This window comes from Schistocerca americana, chromosome 8 (genome assembly GCF_021461395.2).
Source record: "Schistocerca americana isolate TAMUIC-IGC-003095 chromosome 8, iqSchAmer2.1, whole genome shotgun sequence".
Classification (NCBI taxonomy): Eukaryota; Metazoa; Arthropoda; class Insecta; order Orthoptera; family Acrididae; genus Schistocerca; species Schistocerca americana.
Window position 1 is genome coordinate 100,438,083 of NC_060126.1, and position 16,602 is coordinate 100,454,684.

Consider the following 16,602-nt stretch of genomic DNA (forward strand, 5'->3'; position numbering starts at 1 on the left):
AATTGTGTAACCATTTGCTTATGCTAGAAACTGTATAGTGTTCCATTCAGTGTTAATGCCTTCTTTATTAAGCGTGATCTCGTGCAACCTGTGAGTCATAGACCTGACGGCCACCATTTTATAAGCTATAGGGTGTATGGAGGAGTTATGTATCAATGTATCAGTCATGACTGGTTTACGATATGTTGAAGGCAAAGTAAGTAACAGATCCAGATAAGGTAAACCACCATTCTGGTGAAACTCAGTAGTAAATTAATGCTGGGTGCTTGGCTATTCAGTGCCTTGTGCATATTGGGAAGCTGGTCTTTGTCCTCATCAATATAACTCCTATATATCATCATTTTGTCTTTAAATTGTGGATGTTCAACAAAGAATCTTTCCTCTGCGTGTTACATATAAATGTTCGCTAATGTAGTAACCAGGGAGAGCCAATAACTAAGCCTATGTTCTGCTGCCACATATCTTCACCAAACTTAAAATAATTGTATATCAACAGACCAGTGAACAGTTTCATAATCTCATTAATGCACTCATTTTACAGGTTACTAAATGTACGCAAATTGCTGTCAAACAAACCTACAACCTGATTTATGTGAATGTTAGTGCACATACTGCCAATATCAAAGGACACTAATGAGGCACCCTTACGAATCCTGAGTGCTCATAAATGTTGTATAACCTTCTTCTGTTTTTTACCAGGTAATGCTGAGGATAAAAGTAATGCTGGATAAGGCCACCATTAAGATAGCTAGCAGCCTCATGGGCTGGGCTACCTATCTGGGGCACTCTGCAAGTGAATCATTAGTATCTCTCTAAGCACGGGCTCTGGTTTTTTTCCCCATCAGCAACAATCTCCTTTTTCTTGGCATTATTTGTTCGATACTGGATTATTATTTTTAAGCAAAGTTTAGAATTCTGCTAGGAATATATTAACAGGATCAGTATTATCCCAACCAATAAAATCTTCAACTTTTTGTTTGTATTCAGCTTGTAATAAGGTAATGGCCATTTTACCATTATCCACTCATACTGTAAGCACTTCATTATTAACCAATTTTTTATTAATGCTTTTAATGATATTATGATTCCCCATCTTTTTTCCTGCCATGTTACCTTGATCATGTGACTCTGTAACTTTATTAAGCTTCACAGCAACCTTATTTTTTTGAACCAGTAAGGCAGTAGACAGATCTAATGCCACTATAATGTGAGCTACGAGACGCTCTACTATTTCATAGTAAATTGCCTATTATTGTTGAAAGAAAACCCTTTATTTAATACCGTAAGCTCTTGCTCACTAACATGTATACCAGTATGGTTTTGTAACCAAGAGGAAAAAACTGAATGCACATTCATGAGGAGCCCCCCATCAAGGCACATTTTTAGTATCTAACCTTGCCACTAATCCTTTAAACTTGTTCTCATGCCTGCCATCAATATTTTCTCTTAACTTGGTCATTGCACCAGTTGTACTCCCTCTGTAAGAAAACTTCCAGGAGAGGATTTTTTATTTCTGACATTGCAGTACTAAAAAGGAACAAATGTTCTTTTTATGTGATCTGGTATGTGTGTGTCCTTGAAATGACTTGTCCATGTTTCCGCACAAATTCACTAGATGACAGGACTGTACTTAGCAACACACTGTTTTGGTTCTTGGCACATTAGTTACGGTGACACAATGGATGCTGATTGTGACCAAAGAGTGAACATTTAGTTCTGCGTTATGCTCAGGAAAACCCCAAGTGAAATACAGAAAATGATTAAGCAAGCTTACACAGGTGAGGCACTTTCGAGAAGTCATGTTTTCGAGTGGCACAAAAGGTTTGAGAAGGCACAGATTCAGTGCAAGACAATCCCAGCGCTGCTTGCCCATCTACAGCACATGCCAATCAAATGTGGAGCATGTACGGTAGTTATTGCAAGAAGACCATCTTGTAACCATGCCTGCTATAGCAGAATACCTTAATTTGAATCATGATATGTGTCGTAAGATTTTATGCAAAGATTTAGGGAAACAGAAAGATAATGTAAAAATCATTCCTCACACACTAACAACCAATTATAAAGAGGTAAGATGAAGAATTTCTGCTGAACTAGTGGACAGACCCAGATCTGATCCCATATTTCTGTAAAGATTACTGCAAAGGATGAAAGTTGGTGCTACCAATATGACCCTCACACAAAGTAAGTGCTGAATGGCAAAGTCCTGTATGTATCACAGCCTCGAAAAAAGTCAAATAACAACCTGTGAGAACAATGTTGAATGGATTCTTTGACAGTAAAGGATTAAATCACCTTCAGTATGTTCCTTCATGTCAAATAGTGAACCAAACTCTTTACGTCAAGATCTTGAAACATTTGCGAAAAGCAATTCAATGTTGCCCGCCCTGATTTTTTGCATTCGTGTGGGCTGGTTCTTACTGCCTGACAGTGCAAAACCCCATGCTGCTTTATCTGTTACCAAGTATTTGGCCAGACATTCTGTTATTACCATCCCACATTCGGCATATTTGCCTGACCTCTCACCTTGAGATTTTTTCTTGTTTCCTTGAGTGAAAAGGTAACTGAAAAGAAAGTTTCATCAAGATATCACTTTCCAAGACCCCCAGAAACGTTGGCAAATGTGTATAGATAGCCAATAGCACTGCTTTGATGGGAGCTAGGATCATTACTTGGTAAGTGCAATCTTCTATTATATATATGTATATTTTTTAAAGGAAGGAAGAAAGAAATAAAAAAAAAAAAAAATAAATAGAAACTTGTCCTGGAACTTTTCTGAGAAAGGGAGTATGTGACAACACCCCATCAAAGTATTGGCCTTAAGTGATGATGCTGTCAACTGAAAATGTGCTAAAAATAGACTTCTGTAACAAAAATTTCCTTCTTACGAACCTTATTAATTTCTTTACGTAAGCATCATAGTTTAAGATTATTAGTGCACACTGTTTGTTGTTTTTTAATATGTCTAAACATAGTGTTCACAAACTCTGGGATAACCTTATGTTCCAAACATCTCTTGTTAAATTTTATATTTGCGCTACATTTTATTAATTTACATTGTAAATTAAAACACACCCCAGTGTCCTTGCTAGGCATCAAGTAACTAACTACTGTTAGTGAGACATACGCAACTATTCCAAAAACTGTTTATAACAGAAACGCCAATGGCCTTGCTGCGGTGGTAACTCCGATTCCCATCTGATCACCGAAGTTAAATGCTGGATGGGTGACCATCCGGTCTGCCGAGTGCTGTTGGCGAGCGGGGTCCACTGAGCCCTTGTGAGGCAGACTGAGGAGCTACTCGATTGAGAAGTAGTGGCTCTGGTCTCGTAAAGTGACATACAGCTGGGAGAGCAGTGTGCTGACCACATGCCCTCCATATCCACATCCAGCGATGCCTGTGGGATGAGGATGACACGGTGGGCGGTCGGTAATGTTGGGCCATCCAAGGCCTGTTTGGATGGAGTTAAAAAGTTATAACAGAAACATCCAGTACAGTTTTATTATTGAGCTCTTACACAATACAGTTCTGCGATATCAGCCCTGTCATTTGGTGCAGTTAATAAAAATGAAACCGTGTCTGAACAGTAAGACTCATGAAAAAGCTACCAGTAGTACAAAAGGAAATAAGGTCAAAAAATTTATAGACAACAATGAACATATGTAAAATCAGTACAAAATGTACCTCTCCAAGACAAGTGTACTTAATATAAATGACTTGATAATAATAAGAAACAAAACACAAATACAATAAAACATTAATGTATTTGGTCAGGGATTTTCTCTGCCTCGTGATGACTGGGTGTTGTGTGATGTCCTTAGGATAGTTAGGTTTAAGTAGTTCTAAGTTCTAGGAGACTGATGACCATAGATGTTAAGTCCCATAGTGCTCAGAGCCATTTGAACCATTAATGTATTGTAAAGTTTACTAAAATAGTATATTGTGTTTTTTACTAAAAAAAGTAATATCATTTTCTTTGATGCATGAATTGTTCTAGGTGTTCTCCTTCTCCTTCTTCTGTCTGTCGTTTTGATTTATTTATTTTTTGTTGAACGTATCAGTTTTTGACCTCTTTGTTCTTGTGCTTATTCACAGTCCTTGTTCCACCATGTCTTGATTTATTTTTACTTTTATTTTAATTAGGTATTTATTTACATTTCTTCTTTGCATGGAGCCATGAGAATGATGGATTTTGAAAACATCAGATATAATAATATTCCAATAATTACATTAAACAATTGTTGCATATTAGATCTGTTTTATACTTTTATTATTTTGCAGTTGATATTCTACTGATTCATATCACAAGCAGTGCCTTCAAATTCACTGAATGAATATAAACATTTCTCTATCAGAAAAAAATTAGTTTTGTGTTAAAATCATTCACCTTACATGTTCTTAGAGAGTTTGGTAGTTTACTAAAACTAAGTGAAACACTTGGTATGTGCTCTATGATATGTCATTTTTAAGTAGAAGTAGTTACATTTTGTCTTGGTGTTGTGACTGTGTACATCACTGCACTTCATAACTTCAATTGGCTGACCCATAAAATTGTAATTATCACAAATATGTATAAATATGATATTATTAAAGATTCATGCTACTAAATTCTTCACGGCATAATTAAAATGACCTATCCCATGTATAACTCTTCTTGTCCTTTTCAATAACAGCAATATTCTTTTTAAGCGAGCATCAACTACATAGCAAGTAATTCAGTCCTTTTACTAAGAAAGGGATACATCATTCCACAGTAGACTATTTTTAATATTTGTCAATGAATAATGGTATTTTTGTGAGCTGCTAAGGGAATACAAGCCACCACTGACTTTTCCACATACAAATTTAATGTGATGCATACACTACAGATTTTCATCAGTATACAGACCAATTGATTTATAGCTGCCATTGCTGAGTTGTTAAATACATTATTTACATTGATGTGGCAAGAACTGTCTGTTTTAAATGTCAGTAACTGAGATTTGGTGACATTCATCTTGAGGCCCTGATCACTGAAGTATTTAATTAATTCCATTACATCACTAGTATTAAAACATTCTAACCCCTTACATTCTCTACCATAGAAAGGGACCAAGGATTGTGTCCTGAAATACATATTGTATTACAGTTTCACTGGTGGATTGAAGATTACACTGGTAGATTGAAATATTATAATCTTATCACCTAATTTGTATGTCAGTAAGGCAGAGTATTTGTTGCAGAGAAAAAAATGTGAACTGTATGAATCAGAGTGACAATGACTTGACAACTTTAGGAAAATGGCATGTAAAATTTGCAAAGAAAATGCAAAACTTTCAATCAAACAGAATCATAATGCAGAAGGATTGTTTGAAGTGTAAAAGATTAGTAATAAATTATTTTGTGAATTGTTGAAGAGAGTTGCAGTTTAGAGAGAATAATGGGATTAATTGATGAATAATCATCCATTATAGATTCACTGATTACCAACTGTTTGACATGTACAGTAGTTGCAGAAAACTATGAATAAATTTCTGAAGTTGTGTTATGATGTTAATGGATTCTGTTCAGCTCTGTCCATCACTATTAATATTGAAAGGAACATCTGTTGTGCCCTTTGACTTTTGGAGTATTAACAGAAAAGTTTCAGAGAAGGGGCATCTTAACTAAGAACAATAAAATTAATAAGATTGTAAAGAAAAAGTAATGAGTGCATTATGTATGGTATAAATTCATAACACCAAAATTAAAAAGAATCATGAGTGTTGGTTAACTCATCTGTAAAATATTTTAAGCACGCATTTCAGGTTGGCAGTAATGATGTTTGAAGAATGCTGCATGGAATTTGTAAGTGGCATTTGCAAGAAACTAATTTAATGTCAGAAACTCCCACTGAAAGAAGCTGGTTTCCACAGATAATGAGAACTCTGTTTTGTAAACAAAATGAAGATTCCATATTGACCACATTTGCGAGGCGTGATGGAGAAGTTAATATCAGTTTCCTGTGAGGCACAGTGAGTGTTTATGAAGACCTTGTAAGACAAACATATGGCAACAGGAATATTTTTGGAATAAGTAGTTCTGACTCTTAAAATATATGTGTAAGTATGGATACCATTCCAAGCTAAGAAAATAGATACTGGTAGTTGTGTAAAGAGTTGATAGAAAAAGATTTGCCAAGATTATTGAGTAAGTACACAAGGTATCCCGGCACTGCTTCAGCAGCATGAAAATTTTATTTTAACAGAAATGTTTTATGTTTATTCTGATTTTGAAAGCTTCTTTTAGAAATTAAAAACTCCTGCTTGCTTCTTAGGAATGCTTATTCAGTACAAAGTAAGTGAGTGCAAAAGTTAAGATGGTTTTTAAAAGGCTAATTCTGGCATTCACTTGGTGATCACTATGAAATATTATGCATGGTACCTGGAAATAATTTACAGAAATTGGATGGGCTTAATATTCTCAATGATGTCTGAGGGTCCAACTTTTATTGGTTTCTGAATCATTGGGTAGATGACTAGTGTCAACTGCTTCATATTGTGCAGCTCTTGTGCTGTAGAACACTGATTTTGCAACAAAAGTGCATGTGTTAATAAGAGTGTACAAATTCCCAAGATAAATTTTTTGTGTGGGTAGGGTTGTGCAGAAATTATCACAACTTCCATTAGTGAATGGAGGAGCATGATAGTGTCATATGGTACCAGACTATGCTACATGATAATTTAAACCATTCATTGGCAGACATTTTGTAGTTGTAAGGCGAGACATGCACCATGAAATTGACTATAACGTATCAGCTCAGGCTATCGTGCACTGTACAGGCCAACTCAAATTTTGCTTGAAATTGAACTTACATTTCTTTGTTGAATTTCTGGTGAGCTTTCATTCATTGCTTTTAAAAATATGGGATATTGCTTATTGGTTCTCAGTAGAATGACCTCTTACAATTTCTCTGTCTAATGTTCAGATACCTTGCATAATAATTAAAGTGCCAATAAAATTATAGAACAGAAATGGTTCGTGTTTGATACTTTGTAATTGAAAAGATGGAAAATAGTAAAAAAAAAATCATTAATTAAAGTGCCAATAAAATTATAGAACAGAAATGTTTTAGTGTTTGATACTTTGTAATTGAAAAGATGGAAAATAGTAAAAAAAACATTTTCTGATTGTATTCGTAGAACATTTTCTTATCTTTGACTGTAATTTTTCAGTGTGTTTATATTTTTTTTTCAATTTGCAGGTATGTGAGAAGAATAACATGGTTATAATTTCTCCAATCTTGGAAAGAGATGAGGCACATGATGATGTGATTTGGAATACAGCTGTAGTTGTGGATCAACATGGTAAAGTACTCGGCAAACATAGGAAAAACCATATTCCTCGTGTTGGTGATTTCAATGAATCGACCTACTACGCAGAAGGCAACACAGGCCATCCAGTTTTTCAGGTAGGCTACAAACTGAGTGTTTCTTGTGAGCATGTTTCACGTGCTTCAATTAGATATGAGATTCTGGTAACAATGTATCAGACTAATAGAGCACCTACTTTCCACCTACCAAAAAAAACTAGAATTTGGTATGGAAATAACAACCTTTGTGTCATAATGGAGACAAAACTATCACTGACAAAGAAATTTTAAAAAACTTTTAATTCGTTGGCACAAATGCACAAAATCTCAACAGAAAGTACCAGTTTGTGTCTTAATTAACCTTCTTCATCTTTTTTCCTCTGCCTCTGGTTCATGAGGTTTTGACTAATCAGTGAGACAATTAATCTTCATGCCTGATTCATTAAATTTTAGGAATTCACCCACATCAACTCTATTTCTTCTTCTTCTAATATATTGGGTGTATGTCTCATGGCCATCTTCAGAATGTGCTTGCAGATTGAAGCCTTAATTTGTTAGCCAACTCTGAAGTTGGCTGAAAGGTTTATGGCTAAAAATATCAAAAGAAGCAAAAATAGAATTTACATGGCTGCACACCTGAAATTTAATCGGTCAGTTACCATGCCACAAAAACATGAAGATGCACAATTTTCTTACCTTCTTGCAGAGCACTAGTTCTGGTGTAGTCATTACATTACACTTTCTCACTGAGTGAGGTGGCGCAGTGGTTAGACACTGGACTCGCATTCGGGAGGACGACGGTTCAATTCCACCTCCAGCCGTCCTGATTTAGGTTTTCCGTGATTTCCCTAAATCGCTCCAGGCAAATCCCAGGATGGTTCCTTTGAAAGGGCACAGCCAACTTCCTTCCCCATCCTTCCCTAATCCGATGAGACCGATGACCTCGCTGTCTGGTCCCCTTCCCCAAAACAAACCCAATCCAACACTTTCTCAGTGGAAAATATGGCCACATTATTACATTTTTTAATGATTTCTTGTTTACTGTGTCCACTCAGCAAAATTTTCTCTCTCTCTCTCTCTCTCTCTCTCTCTCTCTCTCTCTCTCTCTATCTATCTATCTATCTCTATCTCTATCTCTCTCTCTCCTCTCTCTGTTTTAGAAATATTGTTGAATTGTTAAACATATTGTTTTAAGATGTTTAAAATCCTATAAGATTGGAAGAAATGGTTGTTTTCATCCTGGTTGCTGTGCAGCCTGTTATCCCTTACAGCAGCATGTACTCCATATGCATTAGGGGCTATCATACTCGAATGAATCTGGAAGCACCTACAAGAGGACTAGCCTCACAGTCCATGGGTCTATTTGAAGACAGACACTGCTGACATGCCTCAGTTGACATTACACTGAACTATCTCGAAATTCAACCAACGGGATAATTAAGTTAACAAAATGCATCCTCAATGAAAAGTGTGGAATCTCTTTAATGTCAGACAGTTGATGGTAAGAGTGAGGCACCATGTAAATAGTGTACAACTAAATATCATAAATCCTTGGCCTCATGATTAACAGAACATCTTATCAGATGTGTTTGTTGCCATCTGTCTGTTGTATGGGTAGCTTTGGATGACGAATCTCAATTTAAAATAAAAAAATAAAAAAACAAAATCAGCAAATAATAGGCTGTGGAATATTGAAGTATCAAGGACATCATCTTCATGTACACAGTCATCAGTGCCTTCAGGTTCTTCTCTCCGTGAACAACTTATAACATATTCACCACAACCCACTTCATCTGGACATAAGGATATTCATCAAAAAAACTGATAGTGATGATACAGCTATATGTAAGGTGCTACCTAAAATATCCAATAATTTCATTGTAAAAATGAGAAAAACATACTTACATGCTAATGTCCTCAGTCACCTTCAAAGTAGTCACCTTGGGCACATATGCAATGATCCAAGTGTTGTTCTCATTTTCGGAAGCACTGCTTGAAGTCTGCAGGGGGAAAGATGTTCAGGATCCATTGCGATTCCACTTGCATGTGTTCATTTGAGCCAAAACATTGCCCTTTCAAGGCGATTTTCATCTTTTGGAAGAGGTAGAAGTCACATGTGGTACATCTGGTCTGTAGGGAGGGTGGTGGACCATTGCAGTATTGTTTCTGGTAAGGAATTCCTTCACAGCAAGTGAGGCATGCACAGATGCTTTGTCATGGTGCACCAATCAGTTTTTATTTTTCCACAACTCTGGTCATTTGCATCAAACATTTTCCCTCAGTCACCTCAAAACCTTGCAATAAAACTGCCCATTGACAGTCTATGTGGAACAAATTCCTTATGCACTATTCCCCAAATGTTGGAAAAAATTATCACCATTGACTTCATGTTGCTGCAAACTTCTCAAACTTTTTTCAGCCTTGGACAAGATAGCATTTTCTATTGTGATGATTGCTGCTTCATTTCAGGGTCATAACCATAGACACAAGATTTTCGACCTGTTTCAACTATGGATAAGAATTTTGGACACTGTCAAACTCTTTGTTGCAGCTCCTTGCACATCTGAATCCTGAGATTTCATTGGTCAATACTGAGAAGAGGCGAGGGCAAGCTTTGCTGCAATCCACCTCATGCTCATTTCATTGGCTAGAATTTGTTGACACGTACCATACAACAGCCCAAGTCTGCTACAAACATCATGAATTGTCTGCCTTTGGCCTTTGTGAATCATGTCACACACTTTAATGACTATTTCCAGTGTTCTTCATGTCGAGAGTCGACCAGAGTGTTTCTCATATTCCACAGATTCTTGACCTTCCTTCAAGTGCTTGAATTAGTTAAATGTTCTTGCTTGACTTAGTGAACTCCCACCAAATGCCTCTGTCAGCACGCAGTGGGTTTCAGCTGCAGTTTTCGTCAACTTGAATTTGATGCAAGTCCATGTCTCCTTCACATTATCCATTTCACAATTCGTAGAAGAACTGAAACACATCCTGACATGCACCATTACAACTCACAGCTGCATATGCCAAAGATGATGCAGCTTTATTATTGGTCCTGTAGATCATACAATTTGTACAGCTGGAGTAGCTGAGACAAGTACCTTGAGAAATCTAGCGGCAAAATATCAGTTGCTCTGGTTTGACCAGTGCTGTGAAATTACCAGACATTTTGTGTAGAACCTCGTGTGCATCAGCTGCTCCATTATCTATGCTGTATTCAAAATATTGGCGGGAAGCCTTTCAGAAAATATGGAGTATGTGTCACCTAGTCACCATCTGTTTAGGACATCTTTGATTTCTGCCAAATATCTTCTTTTGAATACATTTTTCACAAAGAAGTTGGACTGTTCAAGTGCTCTTGCATTGATTTCATCTACATGTACATATATTTACATATTTGCAAGCCACCTTACAGTGCATGGTGAAGGGTACACTGTATCACTATTAGTCATTTCCTTATCTGTTCCACTCGCAAATAGAATGAGGGAAAAACCACTATCTGTATGCCTCTGTATGAGCCCTAATCTCATGTATCTTATCTTTGTCATCCTTATGTGCAATTTATGTTGGTGGCAGCAGAATCATTTGGCAGTCAGCTTCAAATGCTGGTTTTGTAAATTTTCTCATTAGTGTTCCTCGAGAAGAATATTGCCTTGCCTCCAAGGATTCCTATTTGAGTTCTTGAAACATCCCCAGAACATGTGCCTATTGTTTGAACACGGATGTCTTTGAGCCACTCACGTATCTGTGAACTTATTCCATATGCTCATACCTTTGTTAACAGCCTACAATGGGGCACTGTGTCAAATGCTATCTGGAAATCTAGAAATATGGAATCTGCCTGTTGCCTTTCATCCATAGTTCACAGTATATTATGTGCCAAAAGGGCAAGCTGAGTTTTTAACAAGTGTTGCTTTCTAAAACCAGGCCTATTTGTGGACATAAGCTTCTCAGTCTCAAGAAAATTCGTTATATTCGAACATGGAATGTGTTCATAGGGTCCTGCAGCATACCAAAGTTAGGGATATTGGTCTGTAAGGTTGCAGGTCCAATCTTCAATTTCCACACCAGATATGTCAACAAGGGATTGAATGTGAGCCTTCGACCCACTTAGCGATTTTACATAGGACTAGAATTTTCTCAGGTTCTCTGCCAGACCTTCTGCTAAGGTATGACAGTGGTAGTTGTTGTATGCCTTGCACAAAGATCTTTTCACAGACACATGAATCTGTACTAATCTTTGCTTGTTGTCATTTGTGCATTCTCTTTTGAACTGAGAGTGCAACAGCCTCTGCTTCCTCAGCACCTTACGAATTTTGTTATTAAACCATAGTGGGTCTTTTCCATCCTTAATCCACTTACTAGGCACATAACTCTCCAGACCACAATTTCCAATCTACTTGAACTTTGCCTATAATCCTATGTTGCTGGAACTAAGTGACATCAGTTCACTCCCTAAGTGAGATGCTAACAACTGCTTATCTGCTCTCCTAGCCTTCTTGACTGATTTATTAACTTTTGTAACCGTAGTTTCTATAATTACATCATGATCCTAATCCCTGTTTCTATACTGACATAGTTGATAAGATTCAGCCTATTTGTAGCTACAAGGTCAGAAATATTTCCATTGTGTGTGGCCTGCCGAGCTAGCTGCTCGACACAGTTTTCAGAAAATGTGTTCAATAGAACTTTGCATGACATGACTGTCTGTACCCCATGCAATAAATCCATAGATATCAGATGGATGCACTCATGTATCAAGGAATAATATGTGAACCCTACCATGAAAATACCTCAGCCAGTATTCTATAGTAGTATGTAACGTGGCGAGGAAAGGGAAACTGCACGGCATATTGCTTTGCTACTAGTTGAAATATTTACTTAAATAGGTGTAACGAGGTTTATTGCAGTGGTCACGGGCAATGCAGACAATGAGCGAAATATGTGGACTGCATGGGAAGTAGTAGAGGAGCAACATACTCATATTCTTGCATACACTGTGCAGTGCATATATTTAATCTACTAATAAACGACATACTGTCACTGAGAATGCTGTACGAATGCTTCCATCTACCAAAGACAATAGCGAAATTCTTTAAGGAACATTACATCCCACATGCTGTATTGAAAATGTAGAGCAAAAATAAATATGGTCCTATCTCTGTGACACTAAAGCTTCCATCACCAACTGACTTAGTAGGTATTGTGATTTGTTTGGACAGTTTACTTAAGAATAAAGAGGCTGTGTTAGTTTTAGAGGAGTTTTTTACTGCCTATACCCCCCCCCCCCACCTCCCCCTCCCCCTGCCATCCTGAAAATATAACTTGGAGACGTCTTTATGTTTTTCGAGTCACAGAGGCCTAAGATTTTAAGAATAGTAACAATGTATCATAATTACTATATTGAAACATTTTGTATGATTTATTTACATCAGTGCTAAGTACTCTACTGCAAGAAATTGCAATTAGATAGGATTGTCTGAAACATATTTGTCTAAGAATTTGAGGAGTACTTCTACCGTGCAGTTATTTTAAAATCTGTGACAACTTCATAATTAATACAATATAAAATCAAAGTATGCATTCCCAGTTATTTGTATCTCAACTAGCTTGAAGATTGTGAACACAGGTCTACATTCTATGGCTGTGTGCAAATGTAAAGGGAGGGAGGGGGGGGGGGGGCTGCTGCATTTTTCTGATGTTTCAACCTATCTTTGCGAAATATGGTTCCAGCTGTGCACTGACAAACAGTGTTGGACTTGTTGTCAGCAGCAAGTATGCTCAGCTGCGAATGAGCACATTTTCCTGGCTAGACAGCAGCATCCACTGACGCAGGCCCTCAGGAACCAAATAACAAAAACCCATTGTTAAACAAAGCTATTAATCTTTTTTAGAATTTCTTGCCAATTCTCACAATAGTGCATTCTCCATAAGTTAGTGGAAAAATATGAAAATTAATATATTGGTACCAGTATGTAAAACTGTTCCGGCATAATGACAACCAAAGGCATGAATATGAAGGACACAAGACCGGAGAAGGCTGTGAGATGATGTCAGCCAATAGTTCACTGACTAGGACTGCACCACGACAGGAGCGGCCTCCGTCCAAAGAGAATATAAGCGCTGCTCTTGCCAGCCTCGTGCAGACAGTAGAAGACTCACACTAGCAGAGGTGCTAGCAGACCTGGGCTAGAAATGACGCACTAGAAGAGAAGCACTAGAAGGGCCGTGATTAGTGATCCATATGAACTTATGTAAATTACTTGTATGGACATTGTATATAGCGAAGGACATTGATTGTTTGCAAATCACCAATTGTTTGCAATCGAAAGTTAAGTATTGACAATCTAATTTATTGTAATAAAAACCATTAATGTGATTTGCTTGAATTGTTGTTAAGCTATCTGAGAAATCAGCATCCTTTAGGCACCCTATAAGAGATGAGTGGGCAGGACACCAGAAAAACCATAAATGCTTTTAGAAAAATATGGTACAAGAGGGGTGGAGGGACACACCAACCCCCTTGGCCTAGCACCTTGGTGCCAATGGACATCTTCTTTTAGTGAACAAATTCTTGTACTAATGCACATCTGACATCACTAGAGATGATACAAAATTAGTGCTGACACAAAGATGTTTTGAAGTAGAATGATGCATGGCTATGAATCCGAGTGTCTGTATCAGTCTACCTTTATTTCTTCCCCTCATTACCTATTTATTTATGTGATAGTTACAATTACCCCACATTTTCAGAAGCTTTCATTAATCAAAAAGAAAAAAAAGTGAATGTTGTGTTGAGAAACTTATACCAGACATTTTAAGTTTCCACTAAGGATTTTTTCCTAGTAGAAATAGTAATTTTTAGAAAACATTCAAGGTAAACATATTGATTCATTTCTAAAATCTATAATACTGTGTGCTTTCTTCATTTGACATCTTATGATTGTATGGAGTGCTCCCTGGTGTACCCGCACAATCCACTCCTCTGTGTGTGTTCCACTTGCCATCCACTAGTCCTATCAGGTGAACCATTTTGAACTTAAAGTACCTTGGTCATACAAGAGACATGAAATGATCTTGAATGTCACATGTTCCACACCATATTTATTACCTGTTTTTAGTCTAGTCACTACTCATGTACACAAATGGTTCACAGCAAATAGCCTAGCCCTAAATTTTTCAAAAAATATGACACAGTTTCAGATAATGAATAAAAACTTCAAGTGCCTGAGGTGGATATTAACAATCAGAAAATTTGTGAAACTTCACATACAAAATTCCTCAACATTCAGGTAGAGAGTCAGTTAAGATGGAAATAGCAAAGTGATTGGCTTTTCAAGAAACTTATCTTAGTGTGCTTTGCACTGAGAGCCATTTCTCACTCTGTTGACAGAGAAGTAATGCTGTTCTCATATCTTGCTTGCTTCTGTTCTATATTTTACTATGGTATAATCTTCTGGAAAAATGCTGCAGAAGTTTAAATTAATCACAGGGTGAAACTTCCTGGCAGATTAAAACTGTGTGCCCGACCGAGACTCGAACTCGGGACCTTTGCTTTTCGCGGGCAAGTGCTCTACCAACTGAGCTACCGAAGCACGACTCACGCCCGGTACTCACAGCTTTACTTCTGCCAGTACCTCGTCTCCTACCTTCCAAACTTTACAGAAGCTCTCCTGCGAACCATGCAGAACTAGCACTCCTGAAAGAAAGGATATTGCGGAGACATGGCTTAGCCACAGCCTGGGGGATGTTTCCAGAATGAGATTTTCACTCTGCAGCGGAGTGTGCGCTGATATGAAACTTCCTGGCAGATTAAAACTGTGTGCCCGACCGAGACTCGAACTCGGGACCTTTGCCTTTCGCGGGCAAGTGCTCTACCAACTGAGCTACCGAAGCACGACTCACGCCCGGTACTCACAGCTTTACTTCTGCCAGTACCTCGTCTCCTACCTTCCAAACTTTACAGAAGCTCTCCGGTGCAGGAGAGCTTCTGTAAAGTTTGGAAGGTAGGAGACGAGGTACTGGCAGAAGTAAAGCTGTGAGTACCGGGCGTGAGTCGTGCTTCGGTAGCTCAGTTGGTAGAGCACTTGCCCGCGAAAGGCAAAGGTCCCGAGTTCGAGTCTCGGTCGGGCACACAGTTTTAATCTGCCAGGAAGTTTCATATCAGCGCACACTCCGCTGCAGAGTGAAAATCTCATTCTGTAATCACAGGGTCTCTAACAGAACATCCTGTAGACATCCCTTCAAGTTTCTCATGATATGTAGGCCTACTATTACATGTCAATATATATATACTTGTTGATGCCATTTGTAGCCAACAACTGGGATTTATTTCAGAAAAATTATGACATTTGCAACCATCACACAAGACAGGTGAAAAATTTCCATGAAGGCTCTGCAGCTCTCATGAAGGTATGCAGGGGAATTACTGAGTCAGATATAAAAGTACACAGAAAGTTTCCCATCAATATAAAAAAGAAAATTAGTATTCTAGAAGTCTTTCACCACCTGCCACACCATGAGGTGACCTACCACTCGACCATGGTTGAAAGATCAACCACAGTGCAAGCAGTAACTGGGCTGGCCCCTGGTGCGGACCAATTGCTGGATGTCTGTTGGATGCCCACAGCAGGCCCACAACAGTGATGCCCATACACTGCAGCTTCAAGATGTGTAACTGAAGCTATCACACCCTGGAGCTGAGAGCAAAGTGTCACCAACTTGGCTTGCATCTGCAAACAGCAATCACAGCCCTATCCATACTAAAGACCACAGAAAACTACACAACACAGACAGACAAAATACTATTGACATGCCCTATGGAAGTCTGCTGTAGATAGTGATGAAAATATAAGAACTTAGTCTAATAAGTTAGATTAACACACAGAGACTCAAAAACTAATCTACCAAAGCACTCAGGACAGATTAAATAATTTTCTCCTGATTAGAAACTTGTAATATGTCGCAAAATCAGTTTAATTACTGACCCAAATGCAAATGTGAGAACTCTGTCTATTAATATTAAATAAACATGCAGAAATCAAAGAAACTATACTACCAAAGCACACAGATGAAATTATACAATTCGCGCCTGGTTAGAAACTCGTAAAATCAATTACTTCTCTGTTGCTGCTTGTGCCTTGGTTGGCTGCTGCTGCCTCCTTCCTAGTCACCTTGACCAACTGTATCCTCACCCACAATTACTTGTCCTTTGAAGGCATTACCTACAAACAAATCCAGGGTATGGGTATGGGCACCCATATGGCAC

The 16,602-nt window shown here is 37.9% G+C and overlaps 1 protein-coding gene across 1 annotated transcript in view; it reads left to right on the forward strand.

Moving 5' to 3' along the window:
• LOC124544835 (beta-ureidopropionase) overlaps positions 1 to 16,602 on the forward strand; it is a 164,754-nt gene that overhangs the window by 88,777 nt on the left and 59,375 nt on the right. Inside the window, exon 5 of the mRNA XM_047123536.1 lies at positions 7,224 to 7,430. Coding sequence (XP_046979492.1) covers positions 7,224 to 7,430 — 207 coding nt within the window. The remainder of the gene's footprint in view (positions 1 to 7,223; positions 7,431 to 16,602) is intronic.